The sequence below is a fragment of the Dipodomys merriami genome, unplaced genomic scaffold (genome assembly GCF_024711535.1).
Source record: "Dipodomys merriami isolate MVZ:Mamm:240054 unplaced genomic scaffold, mDipMer1.0.p SCAF_5, whole genome shotgun sequence".
NCBI lineage: Eukaryota > Metazoa > Chordata > Mammalia > Rodentia > Heteromyidae > Dipodomys > Dipodomys merriami.
In genome coordinates this window covers 7,227,324-7,247,797 of record NW_027206068.1, presented here as the reverse complement: position 1 = coordinate 7,247,797, position 20,474 = coordinate 7,227,324, and the positions used below count along the sequence as shown (strand labels likewise).

General features: G+C 40.1%; 1 protein-coding gene across 1 annotated transcript in view; it reads left to right on the top strand.

Annotated features, from left to right (window-relative positions):
• Chn2 (chimerin 2) overlaps nucleotides 1-20,474 on the top strand; it is a 336,451-nt gene that overhangs the window by 279,291 nt on the left and 36,686 nt on the right. Inside the window, exon 7 of the mRNA XM_069996025.1 lies at nucleotides 15,758-15,835. Within this exon, the coding sequence (XP_069852126.1) occupies nucleotides 15,758-15,835 (78 nt within the window). The remainder of the gene's footprint in view (nucleotides 1-15,757; nucleotides 15,836-20,474) is intronic.

The window sequence follows — 20,474 nt, the reverse complement described above, 5'->3', positions numbered from 1 at the left end:
TGGTTTTATGGTGGCCAAAGGGAACCCCAGTGGCTTTCTTCCTTTCTGAAAAGGAAAGTCAATCTTTATCAATTCCCCTCTCATCACAACTGTTGTTCTTGCTCTCTGCCTCACGGCTCTCTCACAAAGCACCTGCAGTCAGGATTTTCTGCATTGCACCTTGCAAACTGTTCATTTTTATGTTCCTAGAGCCTATTGTCATTCCCATCCTTTATAGTCCCTGTTAAACCTACCTGGTATCTCAACAGCAAGAACCACAGTTGATCATCTTTCCACATGGCTTCTAGGATGACAAATTTTCCTTCTGTTCTTCTTTGCCTTGTTCTTTCCAATTTCTTGACCTCTTAGTAATGAATCAGTCCTGCGCTTCTATTGTTCTTTGTCTGTACTCACTCTTTTTTTAATGTTTTTTTTTATTGTGAAAATACCATACAGAGGGGTTACAATCACATGAGCAAGGTAATGAGTACGTTTCTTATCAAGCATTGTTGCCTCCTCCTTTGTTTCCCCTTCCCATCCCTTTCCCATCTCCCCCCTCACCCCCCCCCCCCGCCACCAAAGTTGTAAAGTTCATTTTTCAACCTAATGACTTGTACATCTCATTGTTGCAATGGGTCCACCTGTATCCCTATTTATACCAACATCAAATACAGTGAAAACAGGGGTTATACAGTGGGGGGGGGGACATACAAAGCAACAAAAAAAATCACCTTAGAAATATGTTAGAAACAATAGCAAGAAAGAAAAAACCAGTTCCATACCAATAATAACACTATCCTCCCTTCCCTAGAGCTCCAGGGTCCTATACCTGACTGCTGTTGTGGAACACGCCTATAATCTCAGCTAGTGGGGTAGCTAAGATCATAGTATATGTTAATATGCTCAAACTGGGGGCCTGAAGTTCCCCACTACTGTCCTTTCCTGAGTTTTCATCTCTTTAGTGGAAACTATTTAGCTACTCAAGCCCAGAACCAAGCTGTTATTCTGGAGTTCTTGAGTACTTGAGGTCCAATTTCACAGTGATATCCAAAATCTAGGTTATCAGCATGACTCACCCCATGACTCCTGCTAAATGTCATTGTTCCTAAATGTCATCCTTCTGTGGTAGACTTCCTGACCTCCCTGGTTTAAATGTAACCTCGCTCACCATCTTTCACTGTCCTGTTGCTTTTTACTTTCATTATTCTTATTATTCTTAATATTGTGAAAATACCATACAGAGGGGTTACAATTACATGGGCAAGATAGTGAGTACATTTCTTATCAAGCTTAGCACTCATCACTTTCTAAAATAATAATTGTTTTTTGTCGGTCATGGGGTTTGAACTCTGGGCCTGAGTGCTGTCCCTCAGCTCTTCAGCTCAAGGCTAGAGCTCTACCACTTGAGCTATAGTGCCACTTTCTAAAATAATTCTTAAGGTGCTTATTAGCATCTTGTTTTTACTTCATACCTTCCAAGAGGGCAGACATCTTTCTCACCTATTTATTGAGGTTCCTCATTGTCCTAAAACAATTAGTGATATATAATACATGTGTGATAAATTATTTGCTGGAGGAAGGAGTGAGGAAGGAAGGAAAGGAAGGAAGGAAGGAAGGAAGGAAGGAAGGAAGGAAGGAAGGAAGGAAGGAAGGAAGGAAGGAAGGAAGGAAGGAAGGAAATAAGTAAAAAATATAATTTTCTTGTTTATTTTTTTATATTTTTTTGTGAACATACTGTACAGAGGGGTTACAATTACATGGGCAGTATAATGCGTACATTTCTTATCAAGCATTGCAGCCTCCTCCTTTGTTTACCCTTCACATCCCTTCCCAGCCTTCCCCCCCCACCCAATCCTCCCCCCCCCCACCAACGTTGTAAAGTTCGTTTTCGACATGACAACTTGTACTTCTCATTGTTGCAACAGGTCCACCTGTATCCTTAAACGACTTGTTTTTCCCCATCTCCTCCACAAGTTATACTGACATCAAATATAGTGAAAGCAGGGGTTATACTGTGGGGGAGGGACATACAAAGCAACAAAGAAATAATCTTATAAATGAGTTAGAAACAAATGCATGAAAGAAAAAAACATTAAAATACATATCTAAGGATTCATTTTCCTAACATCACATTATCTGACCTTTTCCGCTTGACTCATACATCTACTAGATATTGCAAATAAGGGAAATCATGGGACCTATGTTTCTTTGGGCCTGGCTTACTTCACTTAATATAATTTTTTCCAAGTTTTTCCATTTCCTAACAAATGGGGCAATGTCATTCTTTCTGATGGAGGCATAGAATTCCATTGTGTATATATACCACATTTTCTTGATCCATTCATCTACTGAGGGGCATCTGGGTTGGTTCCATATCTTAGCTATGGTAAATAATGCTGCAATAAACATAGTTGTGCTGGTAGCTTTAGTGTGGTCTTGTTTGTGAACATTTGGGTAAATGCCCAAAAGTGGGATTGCTGGGTCATAGGGGAGCTCTATGTGAAGTCTTTTGAGGAACCTCCATACTGCTTTCCAAAGTGGTTGAACAAGTTTACATTCCCACCAACAATGCAGGAGGGTTCCCTTCTGTCCACATCCCCTCCAGCATCTGTTGTTATTAGAGTTCTTGATTATAGCCATTCTAACTGGGGGGAGGTGGTATCTCAATGTTGTTTTGAGTTGCATTTCTTTTATGGCTAGGGATGTTGAGCATTTCTTCATGTGTCTATTGGCCATCCTTCTTTCTACTTCAGAGAAGTTTCTCTTTAAGTCTTTAGCCCACTTATGGGCAGTTGTTTCTTTGAGGATTTGTTGTTGGGGGATTTAATTTTTTGAGTTCCAAGTATATTTTAGATATGAGACCCTTGTCTGTTGTATGGCTAGTGAAGATCTTCTCCCAATCCGTGGGCTTTCTATAATTTTCTTGTTTATGAAAAGAATCAAGCCAGGCATTAGTGCCTCACACTGTAATCCCAGCTATTCAGGAGGCTGAGCTGTGAGGATTGCAGTTTTAAGCCAGCCTGGAGAGAAAAGTCTGTGAGAATCTTTTCTACAATAAAGTTCCAGCTTCTCAGAAAAAGCTGAAAGTGGTGATGTGGCTTAAGTGGTAGAGTGCTAGCCCTGAGCAAAGGAAGCTCAGAACAGAGCTCAGGCCCTAAGTTCAAGCTCCGGGACCAGCAGGATGGAGGGAGGGGGGGAGAATCAAGAGGGATGGGTGGGGCTGAGAGAATTGGGTGAGAATGATGACAGGGGTGGCATTGATCAAGAGATATTATTCTCACAAACTGAAATGTTGAATTGTAATCTTTTTGTACAAACACTTAAAAACAATAAAAAAATAAAGAGAAGAAAAAGAATCAAGGATGCTGTGTGTAGTGGCACACACTCTTAATCCTAGTTATTCAGGTAGCAAAGATCAGGAGATGCAATTCCAGGCCAGCACAGGCAAAATGTTAGCAAGACCCCATCTCAATCAATATGCTGGGTATGGTGCCTACAAAAAGTTACTAAAACAGAAAGGGCCAAGGTTGTGATTTAAGTCATTGACCATCTGCCTAATTAGTATGAGGCCCTGAGTGTGTGTGTGTGTGTGTGTGTGTGTGTCTGTGAGAGAGAGAGAGAGAGAGAGAGAGAGAGAGAGAGAGAGAGAGAGAGAGAGAGAGAGAGAGAGAGAGAGAGAGAGAGAGAGAGAGAGAGAGAGAGAGAGAAAGGTGGGGGAAGAGAGAACACTCTAAGGTCAAATTGAATGTGGTCATTTCAGTCTGAACTGTCTCTCCCTGTGACAGTCACACTTGGTGATCAGCATGACTCTTTCTTCCCAGAGCAGCAGTGGCTGTGGAGGAGCTGTGTCATTACACATATTCTGTTCCTTACAAGAAGGGACGGGCTTGGTGGTAGGTTGTTCTTCCAAACAGACAAATATGAAGTTCAGCTGTAGAGTCTGAAAAATCTCCGTCTATAGTCGGTCAGGAGCCCAAAGATAAACTTAGCTTCTATATTCACAGTTCTGAGCTCTCAGATCTCCCCAGAAGCTATATTGAGCAGTATCAGCTGCACAGCTGCAAATAGCATCAAGGGCTATTTTGTGTCGACTATTGTTCACTGTACAAAGCACAGTAGTAGGTCGAAGACTTTTTTTTATATTTTTGAAAAACTGTTCAATAGTCCTCTCTATTATTTACAACCTGGGGTGATTTATGTTGCTTTGAGGTTTTGCTTCCTACAAAGGTCCACCTTATTCCACCTGCTTACTAGGTAAGCCAGTGGGAAGTAGTTTGGAGGCTACTACTGGGGGCATTCTTCAGAAGTGTACAAATTGTCGTACTCTAACATGACAAGAAAATGAACTCTGGCAAATCTGTGACCTCCAGAAGAAATTTATCAGAATCAATTGTGAGCAGCAATAGCCAAAAGGGAGCAAGGGTTAATGGAATACATAGTCCTGGGTTCTACTACACAGCTGGTAAACATAAACCAGAAATTTGAGTATCATGATTTTTGTAATAAATCATGTGGGGCACTTCTTTGGTTCATCAGAAGACATTGACAGGCAATAAAAATACAAACCAAAGGAGATGAATTAGGAAAGTGAGAAGAGAATGACATAGAGAAGAAGGAAAACAGCTTTGGGTTTAGTAATAATTACTTCTCCCTTACTTTTTACCTGTTTCATTTTTTTCCTTTTTATTATTGTGCTAAGTAGTTGTACAAAGAAGTTGCCATTTAACAAAGCAGTATATGAATACAAGATATCTTGATCAACATCACCCTTTCAACGTTCTCACTCATCCCACCCTATTCACCCTTTCCTCACTTTTCTTAATTTTGTAGGATATACATTGAATTTTTGACTGTCTTCTTCCTGCTTTTCCCTTTCATTCATCTACCCTTTTCCCTTTGACCCCATGACATCCCTTTCAAGTACCTACTTCATGGTGTTTTATTTTGCTGAACTTTGATTTTGTCTAAGGAATTACATTATTTGAGGTCTCCCTTGAATCTACCACATTTCAATTGATACATTTGTATACACTTGCACATCACCCAACAAATTTCCCAAAAGTATTGCAAAGCCCATTTAAGGAACTCAAATAAATGTTGCATTCTCGTAAAGAAAAATTGGGGCTAGGAATGTGGCTTAGTGGTAGACTGCTTGCCTAGCATTCATGAAGTCCTGGGCTCGATTCCTCATACCCAATAAACAGAAAAGGCCAGAAGTGGCACTGTGGCTCGAGGGCTATTGTTGAGCAAAAGAAGCCGAGGGGCAGTACCCATACTGCCCAGGTAGATCAAGCCTTAGGACTGGCAAAAGAAAAGAAAAAAAATTTAAAATTTTAAGTTCAATAGTTAAGAAATGTGGCTGGGGCTTTTAGGGTTCTCATTTAATAATAATACTATGAGTAAAATAAAAAAATATTATCTACATAACAAACTCATGCAAAGAAAAACAACAAATTGTAAGCTACAATTGCATGATAAAACATATAAGATGCCTAATGTGCCCTAAATTTTTGTCTATGATGTGAACTATCTGTTTTTACATTAAAGCAGTTTGGGGTAAAACTCAGAAACAGCAAACCTATTAACATAAGTCTCAGTAAAACAGGCAGAGATATTACATGGCAAAATCTATAATAAGAGCATAGCAACAGAAATCATACCAGATTATTTATCATCTTTTTTTTTTTTTTTTTTTTTTTTTTGTCGGCCGTGGGGCTTGAACTCTGGGCCTGGGCGCTGTCCCTCAGCTCTTCAGCTCAAGGCGAGCGCTCTACCACTTGAGCTACAGCGCCACTTCCGGTTTTCTGGTGGTTTATTGGAGATAGGAGTCTCACGGTCTCTCCTGCCCGGGCTGGCTTTGAACCGCGATCCTCAGATCTCAGCCTCCTGAGTAGCTAGGATTACAGCCGTGAGCCACCAGCACCCGGCATTTATCATCTTTTAACCAAGGCACTTTTGCCCATTTTGGAGCCTACACAGGGCCTAGAACCTGAGTGAAGACTTGAGTAAAGTGGAGTGAATTCTAGGGACCATCCTTTGATAATGGCCATTTGTCCCAGCAGTATAATCAGAGTAGAAGTGGGACATGTCACGCTATCAGAGACGAAAGTCTCTCTCCCTAGGGCAGAACTTAGTTCCAGTGTGAACCAGGTCAGCCACCGATACTACAGGCTTATATGGACAGGAATAAAAGCAATATTGCACAATTTCAAATAGCACATGGGTAGAAAATATGCCAGGAACCACCCTGGCCTTTGTTCAGAAGTCACGGGAATGTGTCTCCAATTTAGCCACCTGCCTTTATTGTCTCCCTCCTCTTTTAGGCTTCATAACTACAAGCAAAGGAAATAGCAAAGTCTGTCAGGGCTATTCTTAGGAAGAACAAAGTAGATGGTTTTGTAGCAGAAGAAAGTGTTCAGCACACATAGGATTAAACAGGACAGGTTTAGTTGTGTTTATGCAAGAAAGCTACCCTTTCGATTATTATTTAGCAGTTTGGGTTGAATGAATATTTGACTTGGTTTTCCTACTTGCTAATAGGAAAGCAGGACACATCTAGAATACCACAACAAAATCCAGATTGGAAATACTCTTGAGTTTTTATGTTCCCTTCAAAGCCATTTTAGACCCTACATAGAACGATACATTTATTAGACAGTGAATTTATGTATTAGCATACAGCTGGTACACTCTTTTTCGAAGCATCAAGAATTTAAGTGTAACCCACAGAATGAAAATAAATGATAAAAATAGGTCCTTACTGCCATCCTGAATGAATGCCTACAGGTCATATCTATGTGTTTCGGATGCAAGCAGGTTTTTAGTTTCTATAACAAAATGCTTGAGAGAACTCTTAAAGAGGAATGTTTATTTTGGCTCACAGTTTCAGAGGTTTCAGTCCATGGTCAGTTAGACATGTCGCATTGGGATGACTGGCAAGGGAATTTATTGTCATAGAGAACATTTTTTTTTTTGGTTGGTCGTAGGGCTTTGAACTCTGGGCTTGGACGCTGTCCCCGCGTCTTCAGCTCAAGGCGAGCGCTCTACCGCTTGAGCCACAGTGCCACTTCCTGTCATAGAGAACATATGGTAGAAGAAAGCAGTTCATTTCATGGGAGCCAGGAAATAGGTCCTAATCAGGCTATTCTCCAATGACCTAACTTTCTCCCTTAGACCGCACCTCCTAACGGTTCAACTCCCTCCCAATTTGGCTTCAGGCTGGTCACCAACCTTTTAACACATGAATCTTTAGGAGACATTAATGTAATTTTCATATTAAGGTGTAATGTTTCATAGCTTTGGGAAAATATTTTGTAAATCCAGGTTATTTCTCTATCTTAGCCTCCGAGATCTGTGATGGGAAGTAATGGATTACAGACAAAAGAGATCATGGTGATTGAAGAACTGCTAAAAAAAAAAAAAAAGTGGGAGATGTATGTTTATTTTTCAAGAGAACTTTCCTGAGTGTCTAGCCAGAAATGGTATCAGGTTACTTGCGAGAGAGCTGGAATAAATACTATGGGTCTTTTTTAAAGGTGCTTTTCTTAAGTTTTGAAAGTTTGTTATTAGGGGAATGAACCCCAAGATAAGTATTCAAATTTTTTTTTCCTTTCATGCAATTGTTTCTAACATATTTACAAGATGATTTCTTTGTTGTTTTGTATGTCCCTCCCCATGGTATAACCCCTGCTTTCACTGTATTTGATGTTGGTATAATTTGTGGAGGGGAAGGAAAAAAACAAATCGTTTAACTAGGGATACAGGCGGACCCAATGCAACAATGAGATGTACAAGTCATTACGTCAAAAATGAACTTTACATCTTTGGCCGGTGGGGGGGAGAAAGGGGGAGATGGGAAGGGGAAACAAAGGAGGAGGCAACAATGCTTGATAAGAAATGTACTCATTATCTTGCCCATGTAATTGTAACTCCTCTATATGATATTCTCATAATAAAAAATTAAAAAAAGAAAAGGCATTTTTTTATGAACACAGAGGAAAAATGAGTCCTTGGGCTACTGATGTGCTATCGTGGAGTGCCCTAGATTTTTATGAAAGAACATCAGGAAGTCTGATTGTAACCCAGAGAACATACTTCAAATGTTTTCATCTATGGAATGAAAATAATGACACCTATTCTTCATAAAAGAAAGACATACTAAACACGTAATCCCTAAATACAGAGTACTACTTTCAGTATTCTTCTAGCTCAAAACCTAGGCCACCTAGGGACTTTGACTCTGGAGCTTACTCTTGATGTAGCCCCCCCACCCACCCAGTTTCTAGTATTTTCAGTTCCCAGAAATTGATCTTCTGGCCCAGAGAAGACTGCAAAGTGTGTGGCCCCTACATTTTATATATCAAAAGCTAACAGGAGTAAACTGAATAGATAGTGACGGTAACAAGTCTCTGTAGTGATTTCCTGATCTTCAGATATTCTGTAGCAATGGTTACTCATTTATTTGACCTGTATATGACATGAGATTCCTAATTATGATGAAAGGCACATATAGTACCTGAGCTCATAAAGCCTACAAAGCTAGTGGGCTCCTAGTTCATAACTTCAAAATCATACCAATAGGAGCCTAGTTAAAAATTCTCAGTGTAACAGCAGAAAAGTTGAAAGAAAGGCCAGAAGAAGGAAGGAGCCTCTACAAAGGCCCATCAGCCATGGTATGAATTTTTATTTATAGATAAATAATCCATGAAGATTTTAATTGACATGATGGGTAGGGTGCTGTGAGCATGAAGAAAAATGTAATCACTCAGGGCCTAAGCACTGTCTCTGAGCTTACTTTGCTCAGGGCTAGAGCTCTACCATTTGAACCACACCTCCACTTCTGGCTTTTTGGGTTGTTAATTGGAAGATAGGTCTCATGGGCTTTCCTGCCAAGGCTGTTTATATACTACAAGCCTCATCTCTCAGCCTCCCGAGTAGCTAGAATTACAGGTGTGAGCCCCCAGCACCAGCATTGAGCATATTTTGTTTTGAGGGTGTTTTTTGGGGGGGGCAGTTAAAAGGAGGAGGTAGTGTTTGTCTATCTAGGTTGATTCTAATTATCAAAGTTGCAGCTCCAAGGATAAGTAGAAAGTATAAAACAAGGGTCCTCTACCAGCATCACCTGGAACTTATTACACATGTAGAGTCTTGGTTCTAGCCTGATATGGACTAAGGAACAACTCTGGGCACAGAAGCCTGTGTCCTATTAAGCTCATTGATAAGAGAAGTCAGCAACTATGCTCGCCCTTGGCTGTTTCTCCTGTGAAAAGAGGTGGGGGGGATTAAATGAGCTCCAAGTGTGCTCAGGACACTAAAAAATTACCATCTAAGCATTTAAGATAATAACTCCTTAACTATTTAAAATAATTTTTAGGGCTGGGAAAGTGGCTCAGTGGTAGAGTGCTTGCCTTGCATGCATGAAGCCCTGGGTTCAATTCCTCAGCACCACATAAGCAGAGAAAGCTGGAAATGGCACTTTGGCTTAAGTAGTAGAGCGCTAGCCTTGACCTGCAGAGCTGAGGGACTGCGCCCAGGCCCAGAGTTCAGGCCCCATGACCAACAAAAAAAATAATCATATCAGTTTTATATAATGGAGATGCCAAATATACAGAAAATGATAGTATAGTAGAAGAAAGTAAAGGTCAATGATAGTTTCTCCACCCAGAGTTAAATGTTCACATATCTTTAGCAGCTTGATGTGGGAGAGACATTTTGCTGTGCTTTCTCCTATTCTCTATGCGTGTCTAATTATAAAAGTGGAGATTAGATATGATTCTGCAGCTTATTTCTCACCTAACACTCCTTATTACATGTCATTTTTAAAATTTTTTATTGTAAAGATACTATACAGAAGGTTACAGTTACAAGAGCAAGGTAATGAGTACACTTCCTATTGAGCATTGTTACCCCCTCCATTGTTTTCCCCCTACCATCCCTTCCCTCCCTACCTTCCCCAAGGTTCATTTTTTTAAAATTGTGATTAAGTGATTACATAATTTCCCAAATTTCACAGTATTGTGGAATAATGATGCTCATTTAAAGTCACAAGTTCATTCTAACTTTCCTGGAGCAAATTGTCTATCACAGTCTATAACAAATAACGATGTACACATATACACCATACATGTGATCAGCAGCATGGGGATATTTAGTAGTGGTTCGACCAGAATTACATGTCATTTTAAACAATTTGGTTAATACATAATATGCCATGACATATTTATACCACAATTTATCTAAATTTTCCCCTATATTGAATGTTTTGGCTTTTTCTCATTTCTAGATGTTATTGTTTTGACTAATATCTCTATTTCTGTTTGTCAATATCGCTATGTCTATGCATACACACACACACACACACACACACACACACACACACACACACACACACAGAGTCTATTTAAACCTTTGTCTTAAGACGAGCTTAAAAGAATCCTACAAATAAAATTAGTGGCTGACTGCACTTGAACAGTTTAGTCTTTTGATATGTTGCCAAATTTCCCCCCAAGCAGAGGCCATTTTGCATAACCTTGAGCAAGATATTAGCAACTTCTCCTCACAACACCCTCTCTAGCATGAGTAATACTCATTTTCTTTTCATTCGTGGTCTTGGGGCATCAGGAGCCCAAAGTAGCAGGCTGGTAGTTGCAGACAGGTTTTAGCTTGGGTTGTCAACATCTAAGAGATATTCATACTGAAGACAGAGAAGTATGAGCGACCTGGGAATATAAACACTGGAGTTGGAATCATGAAAAGGACGGTGCAAGGGCTTATGAAGATATTTCCAACAAACCCTCCTTAAAATGCAGTGCCCAATTCACTTGAAGTCAGTGAAAGAATTGTAGATTGATGACAAAACAAAGCACCTTTTAGAAAATTCTACTAAATACTACTAATGCAGCTGTTGGTTCTGCCTAGAGGCTAAGAGGTCTTGCCAGAAGCCAGGTGGGAAGAGCCACCTGGTACTGGGTTATTAATATCAGAGCTGGTAGACAGGCAGGCCTCTTCCTGCTCCCATACCATTTTTTGGATAATGCACAGGCCCCATCTCTGTTTACCCTGGTCAACTCACTCATTAACCCAGCCTAAGGCTTGGGTCACCTCACATCATTTCTTCTTCTTGTTATCTGACGCTCATATTTAGGATCTTATTCAAAGAAAGGAAGGAGAGAAGTTAGAGGAATTAGAAAGCAGAATCCCAACCCTTGTAAATAAGAAAAAAAATAAGTACTGAGTTTATCGCATCATTTATTTTTAGTCTCGTGAGCTTTCCATGGCATCTTTAGTAGTGCCAGCTTCTGCAGGGGAGTCTGGGAGAGTAAAAGTGCCTCTTTACGAATAGGCTAGGAATAGTAATTGATACTTAACTACTGGATAATTTTAAATATCAGTATTATTGAAATGAGAGGTCACTTTGATAGATTTTACATATGCCCAGAAAAATTAAAAACAGATGTTTTTTTAAAAAAAAACTTTATACCAGTATGCTTTTTGTAGCAGTATTTCCAATAGGCAAAGGTGAAAAAGGCCAAAAGTCTATCACATGCTGAGTGAATCAACAAATCTTGTATATCTATACAATGAATTACTATTCATCAGGAAAAAGGAAAAAGTTATGATGAACATGATGACTTAAAAGAACCTTGAAACATAATGTAAAGTGGAAGAAACAGACACACAAAAATCCCATATTGTGTGGTTCTTAGGTAATAAATATTCACAATACCCTTAGTTTATATAGAGAAAAAAACCATGATTCTGGTTACCATGGGCTAGGGAGAAAAGGGGCTAAGGCGTGACTTCTTCTGGGCACAGGTGATCAATTTGAGCTGATGAAATGTTCTGAAACTAGACAGTGATAATGGTTGAAGAATATTGTGAATATACTAAATATAACCAGATTATAAGTGAACATGGGTATAATGGTAAATTTTATGTTATATGTATTTACCACAGTAGGTAATTAGATGTAGCTAATAGTGACACTTACCACCTGTACGACCTTATTATGGTTTGAGCTCTGTTTCCAGGCCTTCATCTGTAACCCAGAGGTAACTGCAACAGAGCTCACCTTGTAGCATTTTAAATCCTACCTGAGTCAAAATATTCAAGATGGTTAGCATAATATCTAGCACACAGTAATAGCACTATAAATATTTGTTATTAACGTAACTCAGTTACTCTCAACTAGAGGCACTGTTGCCTTCCAGGTAGCATTTGACCATATCTGGAGACAGTCCAAGAGATCACAGTTGGGGGCTCAATTGACATCTAGTAAGAAGAGGCAATTATTCAATGAACAGAACAGCCTCTGAAACAAGGAATAGTCTAGCTCAAATATCAGCAGTCCTTAGGAAAACCCCTAGTTTAAATAAAACATGTAGAGAAATATGCTTCATTTCATGAATGTATAGATAAAAGTAGGCCAGGTAAAATTTTCTGTGAGAACATCAGCAAAAGGACTGCATATCCACTGTGTATTGAGAATACTGCCTTTGACATTGTAGAGGATGTAAAGGGGACCAAGGAGCTGTTCTTGAGGGACTTAGATAAAGAAGAGCTCTGTGTGAGAGTGTGTTCTCAAAGAGGGAAGATTTTACCAAGAGATTCTTGTAATCATTTTTCTGTAATAAGAGGGTCACACCAGGTCACACTCAGTATTCACTGTCATGCCTATTCCAGTGCTAACAGCCCCTGTGGAAGACACCAGAGAACAGTGTGTGGTTCCTGCCCGTGGCTGAATGTATCTTGTGTTTGGGTGAATGCTATTGAATCAATATCTCAAAAAGAAATCACTGTCACCAGTAGATATAAAAATTACTTATTATAAGTAAAGGCACAGAAGTAAGAGAAAATACTAAATCTCTTGTATTCAACTACCCATATACAAAAACGAAAAAGAGATCCTCTGTTATTTAAAGAGTTAGTTTATCAGATCAGAAACTAATGTTATAGAGTTTTTCTAACAATGTGACTGGTCAACCATCAAAAAGTCTTTCTGAATTTGTTAACAGTGAAGTTTTCAAAAAAGATCTCATTTCTCAGCTCCATCTTTTTTTTTTTTTTACCTTCAGGCTTAAGCCTTTTCTAGGTATGCCAAGCCTCTGCTTAGTCCCTTTCAGGGTCAAAGTCAGGACTAAGGAGTCAAATGAAACCACCCAGAGGGCAAAACTTAGAAAGTTCAGGTATTTGGAAGTTGGTGTATGGGAAATGATGAACTGAGAATATAGTGGAAGACACATGCTGTATCCATCTTCTTCTAAACCTCTGGCTTCCTATGTATGTAAAGGCTTTCCAAGTATTCTGTGTGTGTATGCTGTTATTGGGGTTTGAACTCATTTGGTTTTTTTCTTATTTTTTTTTTTGTTGTTCAAGTCTGACATTCTATCACTTGATCTACAACTCCACTTGCAGATTTTTTGGCTGGTTACTTAGAGATAAGAGTCTCATGGACTTCTCTGTCTGGTCTAACTTTAAATCATGATGCTTAGATTTCAGCCTCCTGAGTAGTGAGGATTTCAGTGCCCAGCTCTTCCCAAGCATCTTACTTAGCTGCTACTAAGGAGAGGAATCTTATGAGATTCCATTTAGGAAGGAAACAAACTGAATTATGCATAGGCATGTCACAATGAGTTTGCTTGCCATGGGGAGAAAGACCTATTACCAATTGCTCTAATATAAGGCAGTGGTGGTATCAGAAATGTGTAGGTAAAATATTGTGATTTCCAAGGGTGAAGTTGGGTAGTTTGGGTGAAATGTAAACATGTAAAAATGGTGTTGAAATACTTTCCAGGACAGAGCAAACTATAAAGGGTGCAAGTTTACTATGTCAGAGATTTTTGTAAGATTTGTATAGGAAAATAAGGTAAGTGTATATACTGGGATAAGTTCATGAAAAAAAAAACCCACAATGCTAGGACATACTTAAGCCAGGAGAAGTATTAGCATATTCCAGGCAGAGAGGAAAGCATTGTGCACCTGTATTCTAAGGTAGGCTCTGAGTTACAGTGGGAGAAGAATTTGGGGAGACTTGACCAGTGTTTCAAATAAAACATGACAGATGTGATAGGACAGTGTTTAGAAATCAGATGCTACTTGAAGTTGTTTGGCATTATAGCACTGGCTCTGCATGACCTTGGGGACATTATTTAACTTCTCAGAGCCTCAATCTCTTCAGCCATTAAAAGGGATATAAAACCTTGGCCCTTGGAGCCATGTGCTGAAGATTACCTAAGTAAGTGCATTTAATGCATTCTGTGCATCATATGGCACAACATTAGCTATCATGTTCAACATAAAACTAGGCTGCCATTTATGATTGAAGATAACAAGATGGTATAGTGGAGAATAGATTTCTCATACACAAGGAAAGGATGGATCCTCTGTTACTCAGGTAGGTTGTTTGGAAGGGCATTAATGAGTTATGGAGCTATGTCTCATAGTAGATAGAATGAAATTTATGGACTATCTATATCCACAATGTTCCAGCCAGCTGCATTCTTCGTAGTTTGATCTTACCAACTGACATTAGCTGTAGTAAAGTCCACTAACAGATCAAGAGCACTCTCAAGACATTACACTTTCCCTACTTTTATTAGTGAAGAAATCTGAGAATAAAAGCAATCCATCAAATGAATAATGTTTTTACAAGCAGGAAAAGCTATTTGGATAGGCTGAGGCAAGATGAACAGAATGAGCATCAGAGTTGTTGGGAAGAAAAACAACTGTGATGTTGCAGTTTGAGTTAGGGAATTGTCTTTGTGGGAAATAAAAGGGAATTGTGGGAGGAAAGGGAGAAGCGGAAACATGGGCGTGATCCTAGCAAGACATACTGCCTCTTATTCTGTAACTGAACTGTAGAAGCCAGAGCTGAAGGGCTTTGCTCTTCTACAATGGCCTTATCCATGCTCAGGTGGTTCCAATTTAATATATGCATCAGAATAAAGATGGAGCTTTCAAGTACTGGCATAGATTTTTTTTAAGGGATGAAGCTTTATCCCTACAAGATTAAACAATCACTGGGGGTTTAAGGTCTAATCTGCTGGGGAGTTCAGCTGAGGACAGGGTTCAGAGACCCAGAATAATTGGATATAGCTTCCGACTTTGAACATCAGGGGTAACCCAGGTGTGTGTGTGTGTGTGTGTGTGTGTGTGTGTGTGTGTGTGTGTGTGTGTGTGTGTGTGTGTGTGTGTGTGTGTGTGTGTGTGTGTGTGTGTGTGTGTGTGTGTGTGTGACAGACAGAGATGTGCTCATAATTAAGAGGTTTTTCCTTTGCAATGATGTTGCCTTCCCCTGCTGCCTTCTTGGATCTTCAGTGGCTGAGTAGATATGGCTTCTGGGGGGTTGCTGCGCATATGAATGTGCACTATTGTTCCAGGCACATGCCAGCCTTAAGAAATAGCACAAAGCAGGCCCATCTCTATTGAGCAGCAAAGCCTCCTCCATCACTCAAACCAGCCCTTTCAGGTCACATGCCTGAGGCCTCTGCAGACAGGACACAGCTGCCTCAAATCTGCTGCCTAACATTAGCTGTGTGACTCAAAAGCACGGACAGTCCAGAGCTGCCCAGGATCCAAAAGGAAAACTAGAAAGATCTGAGATCCAAGCACTATGTTCTCCCAGGAACTGTGGCTGGAAAATGAGAAAAAATGTGCCATAGTTCGGAAATCGAAGCCAAGCAGGAAACGCCAAGAGCTGCTGGCTGTGGCGTTGGGGGTGAAGGTAGGGGTGAAAAGTGTCTTTCTTTGGCCCCCTCTCAAGATCTTTGCCTGTTCACAGATCTCCTCCCTGGTTCGAAGGGCCGCCCTCACACACAATGACAACCATTTCAACTATGAGAAGACACACAACTTCAAGGTAAGGTTCTGCATCCTTGCTTCTAGGGGTGCAGGGTGGGTGCAGGGTTGTGTGGCGTTTCCATCTGATCACTGGTGATAAAAGCAAGAGACAGCAATTGTTTTCCATATTTAGCTGCAAACTTAACCACTGTTGCTGTGCCTCAATTCAAACTGGAGGCCTTAGAAAGCAAATTGTTCCATGCTTTTGCCTGGAAACACCTACCTAAATATATGTATTAGGGAATCAGGTCTGCTTTATCTTCCTGTGTCCAGTGAAAGAAAAACAGGGCATGCCCAGTGAGTGGCATTCAGAGATGTTCTGAGGAAAAGCCTTGCAGTACTTTTCCACTCAGAAGAGCAGTAAGAACACTGCCATCTCTGAGCAAGTGAAAACATTGGCCGTTTACATTTTATGTTTTGTCTTTTGTTTTTACGACAGCTAGCTCACTCCCTTTGTTTCCATGCAGATAGTTGTGAAAGTAAATGGAGATTAGAGAATCCCCCCCAGGGGCTTCTGTGTGTAGTCTAGTTCAGGGGCAGCCTGGCCAAATGGGCCCTGCTCACCAGACCAAACAAAAAAGATAGGGAGACCTAGAGGGAATTTAAGTGGATTTTCTCACGTGTTATCTCCACTTTAGACCTGCTCTTGGAGATAGGATCTGCCCTTTTCATCCAAAAATTATGACCTGCTTCCTTGGCCCCATTGTGTAACATCAAAAGTGCTGGTAAGGCAGCTGATACCAACTTGCCCAGCTTGAGTCACTGGCAAGGGCAAGAGACAAGATGAAGTTAGAGACTCATCCAAGCAAATGCGCTGACAATTTGGACATGTGAAAGACTGGAGATGAAGGAGCTAGGAAGAAAAGAATAAGCAGAGGAAACAGTGGGAATGCCTTCTGTTAAACGCTCAGGTCCTTCAGGATCAGAAGCTTGAGTGATGGTTGGAATGAGATAACTCTTCAAAGTGATGAGGGAAACTGATTTTTCTCCTGCTGTTTTCCCCATCCTTCTATAAAACACACTTTCATATTAGACTTGTTCGTTTTCCTGTTTCAGTTTCTAGAAAGCAAGTTGCTTCAGGCATTTGCAAGCTATCCTTAAACTGCGGAATGAAATTATTCACCCCTGCACCTTAACATCAGGGTAAAGAATTAGGTTAAAATAGGATCTCTTCCATGCCAAGACTTGATATTTTTCCCATCACCAAACAGTTACATTTCTTACTTACAGCATAAAAAGTCATTTGTTTCCTCCTTCCTGTTTTCTATTTTCATCCTCATTAATTTTGGTTTTGCTTAAGAAAATATTTTTCTGACTTTTTGGCCAAAATGCCTGACTTTTGTATCCTGTGAATGTACTACCAAGTATGAAAGGGTGGATCTTCTTGGACTTGTAAACCTTTTCCTTCCTCTCAAAAATCAAAGTTAGTTTGGCTTTGCAGTACCCTTATAATTAAGCCCTTACCATACTGTTGTGTGAAATGATTCTGTATGTATCTACTGCACTTGAGTTGATGTCAAAAACACACAAGCAAATTTAGTTTATGTGTGATAACTTTCAAATCAATGTTAGTCTTTTTAATCCTCAATCTCTTAATGAGAAATTAATCTGTAGGACATTTTAAAACAAAAAAGCTAGTTGGGTCCTATTTCTTCAATTTGCTAGACTAAATATTTAACACTGAAAATATGTGATATATTAAATATTTGTCATTGAAACAGCAACTTTAAAAATGTTTACATAAGAATTCAGTCTTTACGCCATGTGACCTCTTATAACTTCCAACTATTGAAAGAAGAAAACACAGAGAATGGACAAGTTGTTTAAGAGGGATAAATAAATCAGACAGAAGCATGGCTCTTCCATGTTTTTAAACCAATAGCTTTGAAACTTAGCAGACCCTGGAGTAGCTATGGCTTTCAGTAGTACTGTGTGTGTCAATGTCCTTGAATGTGGCTGCTACCACTCTCTGTCATTCCTGTCCATTCTACCCTCACGTTCTTTCCCTCTCTTTGCCTCTAGCTATAAATGGAATCTTTGCATAGTCTTTAAAGACTAGTCTAAAGACAGGTTCATGCTATAAATACAGGTGTATGAGTTTAGGAACAAGCCACTCATAATCCATCTGCTTGGAATTTGTTTTTTTGTTTTTGTTTTTTGTCAGTCGTGGGGCTTGAACTCTGGGCCTGGGTGCTGTCCCTGCACTCTTCAGCTCAAGGCGAGTGCTCTACCACTTGAGCCACAGTACCACTTCCGATTTTCTAGCAGTTTATTAGAGATAAGAGTCTTACGGAATTTCCTGCCGGGGCTGGCTTTGAACTGTGATCCTCAGATCTCAGCCTCCTGAGTAGCTAGGATTATAAGCATAAGCCTCCAGCGCCCGGCTGGAATTTGTATTTTATGTGTCTGTTTTATATTGGCATATTATTGATGTTGACTTTGAATATTTTTATTGAAAAATTGCGGTTGTAATTCAGGTTACTTTTGATATTATATATAAAGCATAGAGTAAGTGTTCAGTAAAAAGAATTAATAATGCCATCTTCATGTTTATCAACTACTAGGCTTTGTTTACTCCTATTTACATTCTTTTCCAGTTTTTATTATTTTTAAGTAATTGTACAGAGGTGTTTCAAGTCTATAAGTACAGTGCATACTGATCAGTGTCTGTCTATAATCTTTTTTTGTCTATAATCTTTTTTTGTCTATAATCTTTACAGAGGTTCTAATCTGCCAGAGGAGCTTATTGTTTGATTCCATAATGAGATTCTTGGCCTATTCCCTCAAGTGAAGTTCTTCTCCCTTGCACTACCTAGCAACTTTTTCATGATGAATGAATAGATACTCACAACATTATATAGATTGGGAATCTGAAGTTCCTAGCCATTAATTTCTCCTAAGCATAGTGCTTATCTCCTGTGCTTGCTTTTCCAACAAAGTCTAGAAAAATTCAGAGGACAAAAGATTTGGTGGACAGATTATTTCTTGTAATCATTCTACACTTTGCAACTTTACACAATATTTGCTCATGAAAAGCCTGAATTTTCTAGGGCAAAGAAGCATTTGTTGAGGCGATGGTGAAATTAACAGACTCTAAAATGAAAATTGCCTGTCAAGAGCAAAATACATTAACTACATTCCTCTGCTAGCTAGGAGACTTTCTAATGGACCGTCCCAATGACCTCCGAATTACTTCAGGACAGAAAACTTTAAAGCCCCAATCACCTGGGTGACTGTCCTCTCTGCCCATCTTAGAACATGATGAGGTAGTGTAGCTGCACAGATGATGTCTGGGCCTGCTCCTCCTCATCTCTTTTTTTTTTTTTTTTTTTTTGTCGGCCGTGGGGCTTGAACTCTGGGCCTGGGCGCTGTCCCTCAGCTCTTCAGCTCAAGGCGAGCGCTCTACCACTTGAGCAACAGCGCCACTTCCGGTTTTCTGGTGGTTTATTGGAGATAGGAGTCTCACGGTCTCACGGCCTCTCCTGCCCGGGCTGGCTTTGAACCGCGATCCTCAGATCTCAGCCTCCTGAGTAGCTAGGATTACAGGCGTGAGCCACCAGCGCCCGGCTCCTCCTCATCTCTTAAGAGGGATGGTTTATCCCAGGTACCAGTGGCTGGTGCCTATAATCCTAGCTACTCAGGAAGCTGCAATCAGATGATGGAGGTTCAAAGCCAGCGTAGGTAGGAAAGTCTGTGAGACTCTTTTTTTTTGGGGGGGGGGTCCGGTTGTGGGGCCTGAACTCTGGGCCTGGGTGCTGTCCCTCAGCTCTTCAGCTCAAGCCTAGCACTCTACCACTTGAGTCACACACAGCGCCACTTCTGGCTTTTTTTCTTTTTGCTTATGTGGTGCTGAGGAATCGAACCTAGGGCCTCATGAATGCAAGGCAAGCACTCTACCACTGAGCCACCTTCCCAGCCCCTCTGTGAGACTCTTGATTCCAATTAACCATCAAAACAGCCAGAAGTAAAGGTGTGGCTTAAGTTGTAGAGCAACTTCTGCCTTGAGCAGAAAATGCTAAGGTACCATACCCAGGCCCTGAGTTCAAGCTCCAGTGCCAGCAGAAAACAAAACAGAAACAACAAAAGAATACATGTTAATCAGTTATCAGGTCTCTGGCACTTGGTAATGAGTATGAATTTGGTGTAACTTTTTTATTACTTTATTATTCATCCTATTTACATCTCTCACTTCTGTTGTTTATGCCTTTGGTTTTCTCTGTATATTTCTTGTTTTCTGCCCTCACATCTTCATGTTTCTCTTTCATCTTTTCTTGTTAAATAGACTTATCAGAATGAAATAAATCCTGATGACTAAATTCTTTTAATATCTATTAGCATGTAGGCAAATGGTTCTCATCTGTTTTAAAAATAGGTAAATGATTAAGATCGTTTTTTAGATTTAGGCTATTGTATGCATCTTTGCTTCAGCTTACGAAAAAGTTGTTTATGAGGACTGTCCTCATTTCCTAGCTTGGTCATAACCAATGGCCACATACTTGGTGGCTTAAAGCAACAGAAGTTTACCTTCCTGTAGTTTTGGAGTCCAGTAATAGGAAAGCAAGGCATGGACAGAAGGGAAGTCTCTGCTTGTTCTGCCACCCTTAACCAGGAAGCCACAAAGAGGAGTAGGAGCTCAGCTCAATCCTGCATAGAAAGAG